Source organism: Hyperolius riggenbachi, chromosome 10 (assembly GCF_040937935.1).
Source record: "Hyperolius riggenbachi isolate aHypRig1 chromosome 10, aHypRig1.pri, whole genome shotgun sequence".
NCBI classification, from domain to species: domain Eukaryota; kingdom Metazoa; phylum Chordata; class Amphibia; order Anura; family Hyperoliidae; genus Hyperolius; species Hyperolius riggenbachi.
The window spans coordinates 43041877-43059432 of record NC_090655.1 but is presented as its reverse complement, the minus strand read 5'-3'; the positions used below and the strand labels follow the sequence as shown (position 1 = coordinate 43059432).

Sequence of the window (17556 nt, the reverse complement as noted above, 5' to 3'; positions counted from 1 at the left end):
GTTATTCTAAACAGAGGATGGAAAATTATCTCCTAGGACAGTGATGGCTAACCTTGGCACTCCAGCTGTGGTGGAACTACAAGTCCCATGAGGCATTGCAATACTCTGCCTCCTCGAGTTATACTTAGAGCTGTCAAAGACATGATGGGATTTGTAGTTTTGTCACAGCTGGAGTGCCAAGGTTAGCCATCACTGTCCTAGGAGAAAACTTGGGTGAAAAAGTGAATGCATACGGGCCATTGGTCCATATCCTACTGCGTTTTCTCCAAGGAGAATACCTTTAACCTCCCTGGCGGTCAATTAAATCCGCCAGGGAGGCAGCGCAGCACTAATTTAATTTTTTTTTTTTAAATCATGTAGCTAGCCTAGCGCATCCCCCCACCCCCTTCGATCGCCTCCGGCAATCAGGCCCATCAGGAAATCCCGTTCTGAACGGGATTTTTTTTAGGGCTTCCCGCGTCGCCATGGCGATGGGCGCGGTGACGTCAGAGGGAGTCCCGATCCAACCCTCAGCGCTGCCTGGCACTGATTGGCCAGGCAGCGCACGGGGTCTCGGTGGGGCACCCTCTAACGCGGCGGGTAGTGGTGAATCGGCGCAGAGCGGCGGCGATCGGAGGTTACACGTGTATCAAAAAAAAATTTTATGCAAATCGGCCCAGTGGGGCCTGAGCAATACTCCACGGCGGCTTACCTCGAGCTCAGCTCGGGGTTACCGCTAAGGAGGTTAAAGCTCCCACCAAGCAAGAAAATACTCAAAATAACTTTTTACCTTTTTACCTACTTTTTCCATTTGCCAAGTTCTGACAAACTATGTTTTAAGAGAAGATGAAAAGTCATCTCCTGGGAGGAAACTCAGGAGAAAGGGTTAATTAGATAAAGGCCATAAAATGCTGTGTCTAAGCAAACAAGCTATGTGTGTGTAGGGACTGTAAACATCTGTAAACATTGCCCCCTGTGGTACAAAAGATACCTGAAGAGCATGTTTAGGAAGGATGGAACAAGACAGATTAGCACTTAACATTTATTAGGTCAATGCGTTTAAGAAAAAAAAAAAAAAAAGGTCTTACAACATCAGATTTGTCAAAAAGCTGCAGTTGAGCTGGTTCACATTTGGTGCTTTTTCAGCACTTTGCTGATTGTCGGCGATCAGGAAAGCGCCGCCACTAATGAATCCCTATGGATACCTTCACACTGCGGCGTTTTTGATCAATCGCAAACGCACTGCATGCAGTGTCTTTGGGGCGATTGCGCTGTGATTCTTGTTCTATTGACGGGAATTACAAGCGCAAATCGTGCTGAAATCGCGATATTTTGCAGCCGAATGGCGATTGCAGACCCGAACGCGGTCACAGGGCAAGCGCTGAGTGTGAACTAGCTCTTACACTTCAAGTACTGCTACGAAAATACAAAAAATAATATGCACTTCTAAAAACGATGCCTACATCTGTATTGTTCTGCAGGAATGAATACTGTTAGTTGCATCTGATAATTCAAGAAACAAAATAACTTGCACTAAGTAATACAAAGGCAAAATAAAAAGTTGCATGATAAAGTGCTAAAGACAAAAAAACAAAAGCATCAGATTACTGGAACTGGAGCAGATGGTATTTCAGCGTACAAAGTAACAACAACACAAGTGTTAGTGATGGGCAGAACATCATGGAGAAGAAAAGAAAGTATATGAAAACATGTACCATGCCACGGAATCTCGGTGCCCTTGGGGCTTGTTTTTGCTGTGATGGGAAGTAGGGCTCCTTTGCAGTCATGTTGACACGGCCAGCGGGATGCTGTGTATCTGGCTCTGAGCGTCCCATATCTTGATGTAGAGGGCATTGACTCCACAGAGTATCTATTTCACTGAGTCTAATAGGATCTTTACTTGGGACAGGGTCAAAGAATGGCCTGGGAGGGATGGGAGGTGGGGATTTTCCGGTGTCTATTATCGAAGGAACAATGTTTATGGCTGGTGATTTAGTTACATCAGCTCCCAATTCAGCACCCTCTGTTTTATCATGTGCAACGCCAGTGGGATTTTCAGATGCAGCTGAGCCAGTGCTGTTAGATAAACAAGCTACATATAGACTGCTGACCTTTTTATCGGCTTTGGGCTCATGACTCAAATTCATTCCAGCAACACTTCTATGAGCACCACTTGACTCCCTGGCCTGGTGTTTTGGTGACGTGTTGGACTTCACTGAGCTACTATTAGCATGCTTTACTCCGGAGTGGGTGGGGAGGGGTGGAATGGGCGGGTGACCGGCAGAGATGTCCTGGTTTGCCGTGGCGGTACACACTGTAGTGAAGTGGGAGGTGTTGGCATGCGGAGTGTAAGGCTTTGGTGCACTCAGGTAAAGCCCATCTAGGATAGGCACCGGTTTCAAGTAGGACAGTTTGGTGTTAGTATGTGGACGCCATGCAAAGCTCTCCTCTTTTGGAGGAGGGGGGATGGGAGGGGGGACAACTTTCTACAGAGTTGACCAACACACACATTGTAGGATAGGGAGAGAGGGAAGAAATGGCCAGAAAATGATAATGAGTATCATAGGACAAAAAAATGGAAATATGAAACGTTACAAAATCAAAGTGCAGATAGATGTCTCCAAACGTTGAAATAGTGCCATTTAAAGTTGCCAAAAATAACAGGAACATTTGAATTTTGAAAAAAAAAAAAAAATGACCACACTTATGCAATTACTGTAGTTAAAAACAATCCAGATTCAGGTAAAATAAGCCAGAATTTCCCAACCACCGCTCACTTATTTCAAGTTTTAAAAAAATAAATAAAATCTCACGTTATTTTTATCTTCTTGCCTAATGTGGCTTTTTGGTGCCTAATTTTCAGTTTATATCCTGACTCTCTTCCTCTGAACCAGCTAGTCTGGCCAAGGTACCATCGGCTGAAAGGAAGGAGTCATTGTGGTGACGACTGCTACTTTGACAAAAATATATATATATATAAATGTTCTGGGATATGATTTTTTGTTTCTTCTTTTTACAATAAAATAGTACTGTAGTTGGCAGACCGTGGGGTCATCCTGAGTCATTTTCGCCAAGTCTGGATTTCAGCTTAAAGTGAACCTTAAAGGGACACTTAAGTCAAACAAAAAAAATGAGTTTTACTCACCTAGGGCTTCCAATAGCCCCTACAGCTGTCTCCCTAAGATCCTCCTGGCCCCACCAGCAGCCACTTCCTGTTTCAGTGACAGGAGCCTACAGGCTGGGGACGCGAGTGATTCTTCCTAGACACATTAGCACCCTCTATGCTGCTATATGGTATATGATATATGCTATAGCAGCATAGATGGCGCTATTGTGGCCAGGAACGCGAAGAATCACTCGCGTCCCCAGCCTGTCAGCTCCTGTCACCGAAACAGGAAGTGGCTGCCGGCGGAGCCAGGAGGATCGGAGGGAGACGGCGAGGGCACCGGACAGCTGCAGGGGGCTACTGGAAGCCCCAGGTGAGAAAAAGTCATTTTTTTTGTTTGACTTAAGTGTCCCTTTAAGTCAGAAAAAAAAATGAGTTTTACTCACCTGGGGCTTCTACCAGCCCCCTGCAGCAGTCCTGTGCCCTCACAGCCACTCACTAATCCTCTGGTCCCCCGCTGCCAGCTAGTTTCGTTTTTGCCGACAGGCCCGTCAGGACTGGCCACGAGTAGATTTTCCGCATTCCCGACTGCAGTTAGCGCTATTGCGGGCCGCAACGCGTACATAAATACGCGTTGCCACGTATCTATGCGTTCGTAATGTGGCAGCGTATATTTTTGTACGCGTTGCGGCCCGCAATAGCGCTAATTACAGTCGGGAATGCGGAAAAAGCTACGCGTGGCCAGTCCTGACGGGCCTGTCGGCAAAAACGAAACTAGCTGGCAGTGGGGAACCAGAGGATTAGTGAGTGGCTGCGAGGGCACAGAACTGCTGCAGGGGGCTGGTAGAAGCCCCAGGTGAGTAAAACTCCTTCTTTTAAAGGGACACTTAAGCCAGAAAAAAAAATAACACTTTGTTTATTAAAAGTATTCCCAAAACATCATGATTCTCTCAGCATGTCTTATGCAATCCATACTTTAAAAAAAAAAAACAACCTACCAATAGGAACAAAGCTGCACTTATGCTAGGTACACCCCATACAATCTTCTGTTAGATTTACCTGCCAGATCGATTTTTTCCAACATGTCTGATCTGAAATTGGATCGATTTTTCGATTGTTTTCCTGATTTTTTTTTTTATTGATTTTCAATGAACTGAATGAAAATCAATTAAAACAACAACAACAAAAAAAACAATTGAAATTCAGATCGGACATGTTGGAAAAAATCGTTCTGGCAGGTGAATCTAACAGAAAATTGTATGGTGTGTACCTAGCATAACAGTCCTGATGTATTAAGGCAGTCATGCAAAGGCCAATCACAACCCAATCAGCATAATGGTGGCTGTTTTCAGACTTAAAGAGGAACTGTCGCGGAAATCTTAAAATTTAAAAAAACACATACAAATAAGAAGTGCATTTCTCCCAGAGTAAAATGAGCCATAAATTACTCTTATCCTATGTTGCGGTCATTTACAGTAGGTAGTTAAAATCTGACATTACCGATAGGCTTTGGGCTAGTCCATCTCTCCATAGGGGATTCTCAGCATGGACTTTGTATTAATAATTTTCAGGGAATGTCTTTGTAAAGAATTAACCACCTGGGCGGTATGGACGAGCTCAGCTCGTCCATCACCGCCGGAGGCTGCCGCTCAGGCCCTGCTGGGCCGATTTGCGCCAAATAAAGAGCAGCACACGCAGCCGGCACTTTGCCAGCCGCGTGTGCTGCCCGATCGCCGCCGCTCTGCAGCGATTCGCCGCGAGCAGCGGCGAAAGAGGGTCCCCCTAGCCGCCTGAGCCCTGCGCAGCCGGAACAAAAAGTTCCGGCCAGCGCTAAGGGCTGGATCGGAGGCGTCTGACGTCAGGACGTCGGCTGACGTCCATGACGTCACTCCGCTCGTCGCTATGGCGACGGTGTAAGCAAAACAAGGAAGGCCGCTCATTGCGGCCTTCCTTGTTTATTCTGGGCGCCGGAGGCGATCAGAAGAACGCCTCCGGAGCGCCCTCTAGTGGGCTTTCATGCAGCCAACTTTCAGTTGGCTGCATGAAATAGTTTTTTTTTAATTTAAAAAAAACCCTCCCGCAGCCTCCCTGGCGATCTTATCAGAACGCCAGGGTGGTTAAGATGCTGGCCAGCCTCCCTGCTCGCTCCACAATATTTTGGCAGTTGGACGGAGCAACTGCTATTCACTAAGTGCTTTTTTAAAAATAAGGAAAACCCTGAGAACCCCCCTGAGAAGATGTCTGTGCTGGAAGGTAGAAAAGGGGGGACGGGGAGACACCGGGAGCCCAATCTGGTGCAGTATCTCACGTGTAGTTACTACTAATAGTAAGAGGTGATCAAGATATACTCACAAAGCTGGGTTGCTTATAGGGCAACCAGTCTAGACGTGCATGTGGGGAAGTACCGTCCCCACTCGGCCTTGTGAGGTACTCTCAGTGGTCGCAGCTCCTCTGAAAAAGGAATACCACCTGCCAGGTGGTGACCCCGCCTCCTTGAAGGAGGGGGTTAGATGCAACGTGGGGGGATAGGAGGCGCCCTATTTGGTACTGTTAGCACGGCACTTCCGTCTGTGACGGACGATTTTGTAAATGGACCAGTGTGGGAGCTATACGTAAACTGATTGAGGTTGGTATGCGCTCTTGATATAAAAGGTATTGGTATCTATTCAAGTGATTTAACTGGTAGTTCATTACAATAATCAATATCAAAATGGAACGATCCTACCTTAATGAGCAATCATTCCGTAATGGTCGTAAAAGTAAACAATCTTTATTGGAGCACTTAAAATATGACGTCATATTTTAAGTGCTCCAATAAAGATTGTTTACTTTTACGACCATTACGGAATGATTGCTCATTAAGGTAGGATCGTTCCATTTTGATATTGATTATTGTAATGAACTACCAGTTAAATCACTTGAATAGATACCAATACCTTTTATATCAAGAGCGCATACCAACCTCAATCAGTTTACGTATAGCTCCCACACTGGTCCATTTACAAAATCGTCCGTCACAGACGGAAGTGCCGTGCTAACAGTACCAAATAGGGCGCCTCCTATCCCCCCACGTTGCCCCTGAGAAGATGGGCTAGTCCAAAATCTGTTGGTAATGTCAGATTTGTCCTACTTACTGTAAGTGACAGCAACATAGGAGAAAAGTAATTTATGGCTCAATTTACTCAGGGAGAAATGTACTTCTTATTTGTATGCGTTTAAAATTTTAAGATTTTCGCAACACTTCCTATTTAAATGCTAATTGAGTTTCCTCATCATCGTCACACATGATCGCCTTCTGATTTCAAAATTGTAGGGCTGCATGCTGTCCTAGGCTCCATGCAGTACAAAACCATCACTCCACAGTTCAATCCTATCTAGAGTTTTTTGATGCTTCCAAATGAACTATTGACCAACTCACTGCTCAGGGCTTACTTGAACTATCATTGGTTTTCAAGACATGAGATTATTGCCAGTTTGATTGGACTACTCAAGGGGTACCCATTTAAGCACACACATTCCAATTTACCAAGTGGCAAAGGTAACATCTCAACTTCATATAAATTATTTCTTGATTATCCAAAGCAATCCATGAAACAGTTCATATGCCAACATGGATATATGACTTTGGTACCTCATTCAACAAGACAGCTGGAATCTAGCATGGGCAGGCCTGCTTTCATACAAATTCTGTCGCTAGGCCAGCTTTCTTGCCGACCCATTCCATGCGCAGCCCCGTCTTCCATATACACTCACCTAAAGGATTATTAGGAACACCTGTTCAATTTCTCATTAATGCAATTATCTAATCAACCTATCACATGGCAGTTGCTTCAATGCATTTAGGGGTGTGGTTAAGATAATCTCCTGAACTCCAAATTGAATGTCAGAATGGGAAAGAAAGGTGATTTAAGCAATTTTGAGCGTGGCATGGTTGTTGGTGCCAGATGGGCAGGTCTGAGTATTTCACAATTTGCTCAGTTACTGGGATCTTCACGCACAACCATTTCTAGGGTTTACAAAGAATGGTATGCAGGTACGAGGTATGCAGCAAAGCATTTGTGAAGCCACAACATGCACAACCTTGAGGCGGATGGGCTACAACAGCAGAAGACCCCACCGGGTACCACTCATCTCCACTACAAATAGGAAAATAGCTACAATAGCGCAAGATCACCAAAATTGGACAGTTTAAGACTGGAAAAATGTTGCCTGGTCTGACGAGTCTCGATAGAGTCAGAATTTGGCGTAAACAGAATGAGAACATGGATCCATCATGCCTTGTTACCACTGTGCAGGCTGGTGGTGGTGTAATTGTGTGGGGGATGTTTTCTTGGCACAATTTAGGCCCCTTAGTGCCAATTGGGCATCGTTTAAATGCTACAGGCTACCTGAGCATTGTTTCTGACCATGTCCATCCCTTCATGACCACCATGTACCCATCCTCTGATGGCTACTTCCAGCAGGATAATGCACCATGTCACAAAACTTGAATCATTTCAAATTGGTTTCTTGAACATGACAATGAGTTCACTGTACTAAAATGGCCCCCACAGTCACCAGATCCCAACTCAATAGAGCATCTATGGGATGTGATGGAACGGGAGCTTCGTGCCCTGGATGTGCATCCCACAAATCTCCATCAACTGCAAGATGCTATCCTATCAATATGGGCCAACATTTCTAAAGAATGCTTTCAGCACCTTGTTGAATCAATGCCATGTAGAATTAAGGCAGTTGTGAAGGTGAAAGGCGGTCAAACACCATATTAGTATGGTGTTCCTAATAATCCTTTAGGTGATTGTATATAATTCCTGTACAGCAGCCTCTCAAGTACCGCGCCCTTCTTCCTTGTATTATGCTGGGCATACACGACTCGTTTTTGCCGCTCGATTCTCCCGCTTGATCATTTCTCTGCTCAATTCCACAGTCAATTCTCTTATCTTCCTCTCATTTTTCTTATCTTTTTTTCCATTCACTGCAATCCGGAATAGTGGCGATACAATGGGGCGGGAGATCGAACATGTCGGAAATGATCTATCAAGCCATCTTAATGGGTCAAAAACTAGCTGTGTATGCCCAGCATTACTCCCCATTTTCATTGTTCTCAACTAAAAGCAGCAACCTCTCTTCCATGCCCACCTATCTCACAGTCTTAGGTCCAGGCCTTTGAGCATTTCTAGAAATTCATGTTGGAGTATGGAACAAGGTCTCTAAGGTACCCAGCTAAATAATCTTAAAGAGAATCTGTAACGTCAAAACGTCCCCTGGGGGGTACTCACCTCGGGTGGGGGAAGCCTCAGGATCCTGATGAGGCTTCCCACGCCGTCCTCCGTCCCTCAGGGGTCTCGCTGCGGCCCTCCGTACAAGATGACGTCATTATTTACCTTCCCGACTCCTGCGCAGGCGCTCTGACGGCTGTCGGCTCCGAAGTAGGTGGAAATACCCGATCGCCGTTGGGTCTGCTCTACTGCGCAGGCGCAAGTTTCCAGCGCCTGCGCAGTAGAGCGGACCCGACTGAGATCGGGTATTTCCGTGTAGTTCGGAGCCGAAAGCAGCCACAGCGCCCCCGCTGGAGCCAGCAAAGGTAAATATTGAATTGGACAGTCGGGTCTATCGCCGGCTGTTCGGGGGGCTGCAGCGAGACCCCCGTGGGACAGAGGACGGCGTGGGAAGCCTCATTAGGATCCCGAGGCTTCCCCCACCCGAGGTGAGTACCCCCCAGGGGATGTTTTTGATGTTACAGAGTCTCTTTAAAGGACCACTTTGGAAACACATCTTAATTGTTTGTTTGTGTTTACATGTATTTTAAATTTTACAATTGTTTGCAGCGTAAAATGAGCTATAAATTACTTTTCTCCTATGTAACTGTCACTTACAGTAGTTATTAGAAGTGATGGAGCTGACGGGTTTTTGACTAGTCCATCTTTTCATGGGGGATTCTAAGTAATTCATTCATGGTTTTTAAAAGCACTCCCTTGAAAGGATCTATACAAAGATGCAGGCCACACCCCTTACACACTATTCTGGTCAGATCTGACAATAGTTTCAGAAACACCTGATCTGCTGCATGCTTGTTCAGGGTCTATGGCTAAAAGGATTAGAGAGAGAAGATCAGCAGGGATGCCAGGCAACTGGTATTGGTTAAAAGGAAATAAATATGTCCGCATCCATATCCCTCCCACATCAGTTATCCATTAACTAAACAAGGGCCATAATGCCAAAACAAAAAAGTAGCAGCACCCGAGTTTTTGTTTGTTGTCGATCTAACCCTAAAAATCCACACCTGAAAAAATACCTGGAAGAAAAAAAGTAATATGTGTTCATTGACTGTTCAGCTAGTCCATATACAGTATTATGATGACTGACCAGCGCCGTCCCGTGCAACACATCTCTCTTAGCCCTGAGTTGTGGTGACTGCTGCATTATGGTACAGAGTCTCAGCACTAGCAGAAGTTCTTTAACCACTTCTCTACCACAGGGTTTTTCACCTAAAAACCACAGCAATTTTAACATTTCAGGGAGGCAAGGGTTAATGGGCTTAATGGGGGGTATAATTTATTATAAAAAAAAACCCTCACTGATGCTGATCACTCACTAATGCTGTACTAGTTATCCGAGATCCTCTCACGAGTGATATCAGTAACTGTAACAGCATAGTGACTGATTCAATGTTTACACACATTCTGAATGAATGAGCACTGTCATTGGCTTTGGCAGTGCTCATTCAAACTTGTAAGCACTTTGATTGGCTGACCAGCGGGTGCCGAATGCGACCGCAAATACGCGTGCACGCGATCGCAAACGCAAACGCTCACGGTGGGAAAACAAACAGGAGATGCCTATCTACGCCCCTGTGACCCAGGTGAATTTTAAAGGGGCGTAGATAAGCGTGGCAAAGGTTGCTAAGTGGTTAAAGTACCCCAGAACTGAGAGGGATATGGAGAATCCCATATTTATTTCCTTTTAAAGGATACCCGAAGTGACGTGTGACATGATGAGACAGACATGGGTATGTACAGTGCCTAGCACACAAATAACTATGCTGTGTTACTTTTTTTCTTTCTCTGCCTGAAAGAGTTAAATATCAGGTATGTAAGTGGCTGACTCTGTCCTGACTCAGACAGGAAGTAACTACAGTGTGACCCTCACTGATAACAAATTCCCCTTTTTACCTCTGTCTTGCTCTCAGAAGCCATTTTCTGCTAGGAAAGTGTTTTATAGTTGGAATTTCTTTTCAATGAGTAGTGTAGTAGTGTCTGTAGTCACTTCCTGTGAGTCAGGACTGAGTCAGCCACTTACATACCTGATATTTAACTCTTTCAGGCAGAGAAAGAAAAAAAAAGGAACACAGCATAGTTATTTGTGTGCTAGGCACTGTACATACACACGTCTATCTCATCAGGTCACATGTCAGTTCGGGTATCCTTTAAACATTACCAGTTGCCTGGCAGCCCTGTTGATCTCTTTGGCTGCAGTAGTCTCTGAATTACACACTTGAAACAAGCATGGAGCTAAATCAGCCAGACTTCAGCCAGAAAACTCTGATGTGCATACCTTTTCAGGGTTTACCCCTGAAAGAATTAGAGGTAGAGGGATCAGCAGGACAGCCAGGCAACTGGTATTGTTTAAAAGGAAATACATATGGCAGCCTCCATATCCCTTTCAGTTCAAGTGTACTGTAAACTTACTCAAACATTTGCATGTAATATCCAAAAGAAGGTCAATGATGTGCTAATCCAGCCTGCATGCAAATGTAACGCAAACTGCATGGGCCAATCAAATGCGCACTTCCTGCCAATCTGGATTGGCCCACTTCCAAGGTGAATACCGTCTGCATTAAGTTTGCCTGCAAGGGCCCGGACACGCTGTCCCGTTGCTGAGCTGATCTCTGCAATATACCCCAATGTTCAATATGCAATGACATCAGATGGCGCATAGGCCACACTTACGCACTGTGCAGCACAGCATTAGGACAGTGCTACATGCATTTGTGTATGGTGAGCAATGTCATTAAATGCAATCAGGTAAACGCATGGCTACCTGTGTTGTACTACAGCATGAAAGTGTGCTCGGACTCACACCATATACTGAAAGACTGAAGCTTTATCCCAATGCACTGCTATGGAGATAAAAAGCGCATTAAAACGCAACACATTAAAGTGGACCTGAACTCTTGCACTCTTTAGATAGTTTAGGCTGTCTAATTCCCCTCATCTGTGCCTAATCACAGCGGAAATATGATCTTCTCAGCTGTGTCAGCTGGCTGCCTCAGCAGAGCAGCTAATTTGTAAACACAGGATGTAAAGAATATGTCTGTTTCCATGAAAGACGGAAGCAGACACAATGCAGATTTATTGCAGGATTTGTATCAGCTGTAACAAAGAAATCAAAGATAGGGACACCAAGAGCCACATATAGTGTAGTATGTACTAGGTAATATGGGGTGAAGTGGGTAGAGTAAATACAAATATACTCACAATGCAGGGTTACCTCAGAGGCAGCCACTGTAATAGCAGGTGGGGAGATCAGACCTGACCCCACTCAGGATTAAGAAGTTGCGTCTCCGTAGATCAGGAAAAAAGGGGATAACACCCCTTCACCACTTGGCGCTTGGCCCAGCTACAGACCCGCACTGTACGTACTCCTACCTATTGCCTGATGAAGCGGGGTCGTACCTGCAAAAACGCATTGCATTTTCCTCTGGAGTATGTAAATAAATCTGTTCTGCTAAACTTTGTTGGCATATCTTGTGTCTGTTTGGAGGAGGCAAGCCCACCACAGCCTCCACAAATTTTAAACTTTTTAGACATTTTTCTATTTCTGGCATCTCTGTACCCCTGTTACATTGTAACAAAGAAAAATTTTTTTTTTTTTATTTAAAGGTAATTATGCTGTTTATCTTTTAGAGCAGAGAGGAAGTTCTGCATTCTGGTCCACTTTAAAGGGACCCTGACCTCTGAAAATAATCGAAATTGGTACTTACCTGGGGCTTTCTGCAGCCCACTGTAAGTAGGGAGGTCCCACGGCGGCGTCCTGGCTCCTCTTCCAGTCTCTGTGCACAAATGGCTCCCGGTGACACCTGGATAATAACGTTAGTCGTCATCACGCCGGCCGCCTTGCATCATCATGGCGGCCGGCATGACTGTACTGCGCATGCACGGTTTAATCGCGCATGCGCAGTACAGTCACGCTGGCCGCCGTGATGACAACTAACGTCATCTTCCAGGAAGAGAGGGCCCGACATTCGGGCCTGGTGTCGCCGGGAGCCATTTGTGCAGAGAGACTAGGAGAGGAGCCAGGACGCGACCTACGGTGGGCTGCAGAAAGCCCCAGGTAAGTACCAATTGCGATTATTTTTAGAGCTCAGAGTCCCTTTAAGTGTAAAAGGGCCCTAAGCCGGAGACATTAGCATCTCACAGACCACCTCTAGTAATGACATCGAAAACCATCCTGCATAGTATGTAAAGAAACTGCTGGCAACAGTGTGATTGGCACCAGTCACCAAGTAGTGGGCAGCACGGTGGCGTAGTGGTTAGCTCTCTCGCCTTGCAGCGCTGGGTCCCTGGTTTGAATCCCAGCCAGGGCACTATCTGCAAAGAGTTTGCATGTTCTCTCCGTGTCTGCGTGGGTTTCCTCCGGGCACTCCGGTTTCCTCACACATTCCAAAAACATACAGATAAGTTCATTGGCTCCCCCTAAAATTGGCCCTAGACTACAGTACTTACACTACATAATATATAGTCATATGGCAATGGTAGGGATTAGATTGTGAGCTCCTTTGAGGGAAAGTTAGTGACAAGATATATATATACATTGTACAGCGCTGCGTAATATGTCGGCGCTATGTGAATACTAAATAATAATAAGTACTCCGAAAACCAAACATGTGCAGGATACTGAAACGTCAGACTACATGCCAAAGCACAATGAACTGAAAAGAAAACTAAAGGAAGGTGATTAAGCATGGCACTTGTCACTAGCTGCAGAAGAGTAAGGAAAAAAAATAATGTTACTTGTTTAAGGCACTGCAGAAAAATAATAATCAGATCAAGAGATGTATTTAAAAGCCCTCGATTAGGGACTGCCAAACTCTCAATTGAATAAATCGTGATACCTAAAGGAAAAAAAATGGAGGTCTGCCTCTTGAGGTCCTGGTCTGACGATGGCCAATCCATTCCACTGACACATAAAAGAGACTGGACTACCCAGTTCAAAAGAAAGCCGAAGTGAGAGGAATATGGAGGCCGCCATACGCATTTCCTATTAAACAAAACCAGTTGCCTGGCAGTCCTCCTGATCCTGTATTTCTAACACATTCAGCCATTGACCGTGAACAAACTGACAATCACCCCTCTTGTGGACTAGAACAGTCTCTATTTTGACCTATGACACTGTATTATCAAATCATTTGCATGATCTTGTTTTGTTGTGAGTTTCCTGTATGTCCTACCTTGTATGTTAACCCTTTTATCTATTGTGCAACGCTGCGTAATATGTTGGCGCTATATAAATACAATAAATAATAATAATAATAATAATAACAAACATATGCATATCAGGTACTCTGACTCAAGTTTTACTGGATTCGTCATATTCTTGTTCCAGGGTTTTGACTGCGTATGCCAGAAGATAAGCAGGACTGCCAGGCAACTGGCATTGTTTACAAGGAACAAAATCTGGCAGCTTCAATAACTCTCACCACGGGTTCCCTTTAAAACATGAGTCAGTGGAAGGTTCGAAAACACACAGACCTGTGTCTCCACTTTCACAGCACAGATGACCAGGAAGACACATTTGGCATCTCCTACAGGTAGTAAATACAAAGTGTTATTTTCCTTTCGGAAGTTTGTTGCAGCCTTAAAAGGAACCAAGCACCACTTTTGTTTCCTGGTTTCTAATGGCTATAGGAGCTGTCATGTTCCTCCGTCCCCTTCTAGCTGACCATTATTTATCCAGTAGAAGGTGTGAAGATAGCATCTGTGACTTCTGTAAACTGTTTGAAGCACAGTGTTCTATCTAACCACCTTCCCTCTGATCAAAAGTTTTTTGTTTGCCGTCTGCTAATGTGTGCAATAAAGTAATTACATCAGTCCTTATGTGCCTGAAGCTTAGACCAAAAGCCCAATCTACACGATATGATTCTTTGTACGATTCGATTACGATTCTATTTACGATCCGATTAAATCCGCCATGTTCGATCAGGATTCGATTCAATGCAATTTGATTTGCCATTGCAAAACAATGGCAAATCGAATTGAATCGAATCGTGATCGGACATGTCGGATTTAATCGGATCCGTAAATAGAATCGTAATCGAATCGTACAAAGAATCATATCGTGTACATTGGGCTTAAGAAATAGGAGGAAGTAGGCTAATCAAATCCTCTGCTAAATTTTTAAAATTTACAAATAAGAAGGTAAAATGTAAGTTTTTTTTATTAACGAGAATCCTCTGCTAATTTTTTTTTATCAACAAGCCACATTGTTGGCATGCATGTTAAAATGGTGCTTGGCTCAGTTGAACACTGCTCTTTATAGCAGGATAGAAGCTGGGTCTGCTGAAATAAAACAACAGGAAATGAAGATGTGGTGTCAGGAGGACGTTCCCGTACCTGCGTCTTGCCGTCAGAAGGGAGATTAGGGCGGACGCTCCGGAATCCTTTGGCAGCGAGAGTGGAGTGCTGAGAATCCCCATTCGATTCTGCTACTGAAGAAGGCCTGTCATCTACACAGAGGAAGAAGAATTCACAGTTTTCACGTCTGCTGCAGAGATCACTCTTTCAGAAACGGGTAGGGTAAAGGTCTCCTTACCTGCCTCTGCTTCCGCTGGCACGTCACCTTTTTATTCATGCAAAAAGAGAAAATAAAAAGAATCGGTCAAACACGAGAAACGTACAAAGAGCAGCATCACCAATACAGAAAGGCAAAAGTCTTCTGCAGCCAACATCCCCAAACGGGACTGCTGAAGCCTGAATGCCATAGTAACTGGCATTACATATCATGTCCTCACTCTTTCTGACCTTTGTGGACACAAAGAATTCTTTCAGAGAAATAAAGGAAGAATTGTCCATTGAGCCTGTCAGCTTGAAGAGGGAAAAAACACAATCGAGTGGCTGAAAAGCTGTGAACTTGATGTGAATCGGGCTCTGTGAACTTAAGACGTATGGAGCTGCACGCTACCGCTTAGAAGACCCATAATAAGCATAGAATTTCGAGTGCTTGACATGACACTAATTACGGACTGTTATTTGCCTTCATATACATACGTGGCTCCAGGGGAGATGATCTGACAAGACGTAAAAGCACTAGCACTAAAATCGTTTTTTGGGGGTGTTTTGTTATTCTAATTCGTTATTGTGAAACGCACTTAAAGGTTTAATAATTGCTCATTTGACTTCTAGCTTCCTTTAAAGGACCACCATCATGAAAACTTGTTAAGTTTTAAATACATATTTGAAAGAAGTACATTTCCCCCAGAATAGAATGCACCCTAAATTACTTTTCTCCTAGGTTGCTGTCGCTTCCAGTAGGCAGTAACAATCTGACAGATCTTACAGGTGTTGGACTAGTCCATCTCCTCAAAGGGCATTTCTAGCGTGTCCTTTGTTCTTTACATAAGCACTGTATGGAAAGGATCTATACAAAGATGCCGGCTGACCTCTCTACTTGCTTGCACACTATTCTGGCAGTTGGACTGAGCCACTACCATTCAGTAAGTGCTTTGGAAAAAAAAAGAAAAAAATGAGAATCCCCCAAGAAGATATGGACTAGTCCAAAACCTGGAAGCAATCAAAACTGGAGACGGCAAACAAATGGCTCAGGAATCAAACTGTATTGGGAGCAATCAGAGGCATACACACAACATATTTCGGGCATTGCCCTTCCTCAGGTGTACCGCCCCTCACCCAGGTGATGTCTTTATACCCACCTACATGAAGTAGTACAATTACATCACACGATTAAACAGAAATGACATCACAAAATGCAAAATTATGCAAAAAATACAACATTTTGCAAAAAAAATTCACTGGCAGTCTGACCTATATTGCAAAGGTCAGATGGAAAGTTTGTGATTTTCTTCTGTACAGTCCAAAACCTGTCAGATCTGTGCCAATTTTTACTGCTTACTGTAAGTGACAGCGACTGGAAAAATGAATGTATAGTGCATATGCATAGTGCAATTTTATCATTTTGCGCAAAAGTGGTCCTTTAGGCTGCTTTCACAGTAAGACGTTACAGGCGCACGTTAATGCAGCCTGTAATGCAGCCCACCGCACAGTAATGAAAAAATGGGCTGTTCACAGTGCCCACGTTGCGTTACGGTGTAACGCTGCACGTTATTTAAAAGTGCAGCATGCTGTGCGTTCTACGTTAGAGTGTTTGCACATGCTCAGTATTGTGTTTTTTTTTTATTTTGAGGAGGAGAGGAGGAGGGGAGAGTCCGCTATTGTTAGCCACATGGCTAATATTCACTGCACTGCAGTGTAGTGATGGGAAGTTCGGCTCGATTCATTGAAAAGAGCCGGACTTCCCGTCACTTCTGCTGTGTTTTCTTCCTGGATCGGCCGCTGATTGGCTGGCGGGACCACGTGATGCAGAGTGTTCCGATCACGTGGTCCCCGCAAGGTATGAGACAAAAAAGGTGCACCAACAGCCGCACAACGCGGCTCACTCTGGCGTCCACCTCCAACACCACCAGGCATTGCGTTAGGGGCACGTTATGCGACCATAACGTCCCCTAAAACGCAACGTCCTGGTGGGAAAGAGGCCTAAAGGTAGGCCTAGGCAAACTTATTGCCCAGCCAAACATTTAAAATGTTGAGTTAACCTAAAGAATACTAAGAGGCACTTGTTAAGCTACGTGCACATGGCTAAATTTACATAGTTGGGAAAAAAATTATAAATGACAGAACCATGGTCCGGGGCAGACGACTTCAAACGATTGATGTACATCAAACCCAGAAGACTGCAACTGATGGTTCAAGATGGGATTGTAGAATGATGGAGAGTATGCTACGCTCCTGCTTTCTGCAGCTGCACTTCACAGACACCTGTTGTAAATCTAACAAGCTCTGTAGGCACTTTTACTACCAATTACTGACCATGATCTGCCGGGTAGATTGCTTAAAATGCACACAAAAAGTACTGTATGTTAGTTTTGATTTTAGGTAGATTTTTTTTTTTCAATGAGAAGTGGGCGACCCATCATATTGTTTATCATTCATTCCAAACTACTTTAATTTACCATGTGTACATAGCTTTACTGTCAAATGTGGATGTGATCATGGCAAAATCCTCCAAATTATTCAGATAAAGTCTTTCATTGCATGGTGGCAGCAGAGAGCTACATAACATGGGAGACTGGATGGACAAAGCTTACTTTTAGCTTTGTTCAGGATAAAATGGTTGCTGTGTATTACCACTGTACTTTGTAGAGTCCTGTTTTAAAAAGTAACTTTAACCTTGGATTG

General features: G+C 44.3%; 1 protein-coding gene across 46 annotated transcripts in view; it reads right to left on the bottom strand.

The window, feature by feature from the left end:
- SORBS1 (sorbin and SH3 domain containing 1) overlaps positions 1–17556 on the bottom strand; it is a 351749-nt gene that overhangs the window by 149046 nt on the left and 185147 nt on the right. For 38 of the 46 annotated variants that reach the window (XM_068258094.1, XM_068258093.1, XM_068258095.1 and 35 more), the window contains 3 exons: positions 14897–14923; positions 14698–14810; positions 1695–2465 (listed from right to left, as the gene is read on the bottom strand). In XM_068258094.1, the coding sequence (XP_068114195.1) occupies positions 1695–2465; positions 14698–14810; positions 14897–14923 (911 nt within the window). The remainder of the gene's footprint in view (positions 1–1694; positions 2466–14697; positions 14811–14896; positions 14924–17556) is intronic. The other 8 variants (XM_068258114.1, XM_068258123.1, XM_068258124.1 and 5 more) reach the window with 1 other exon arrangement.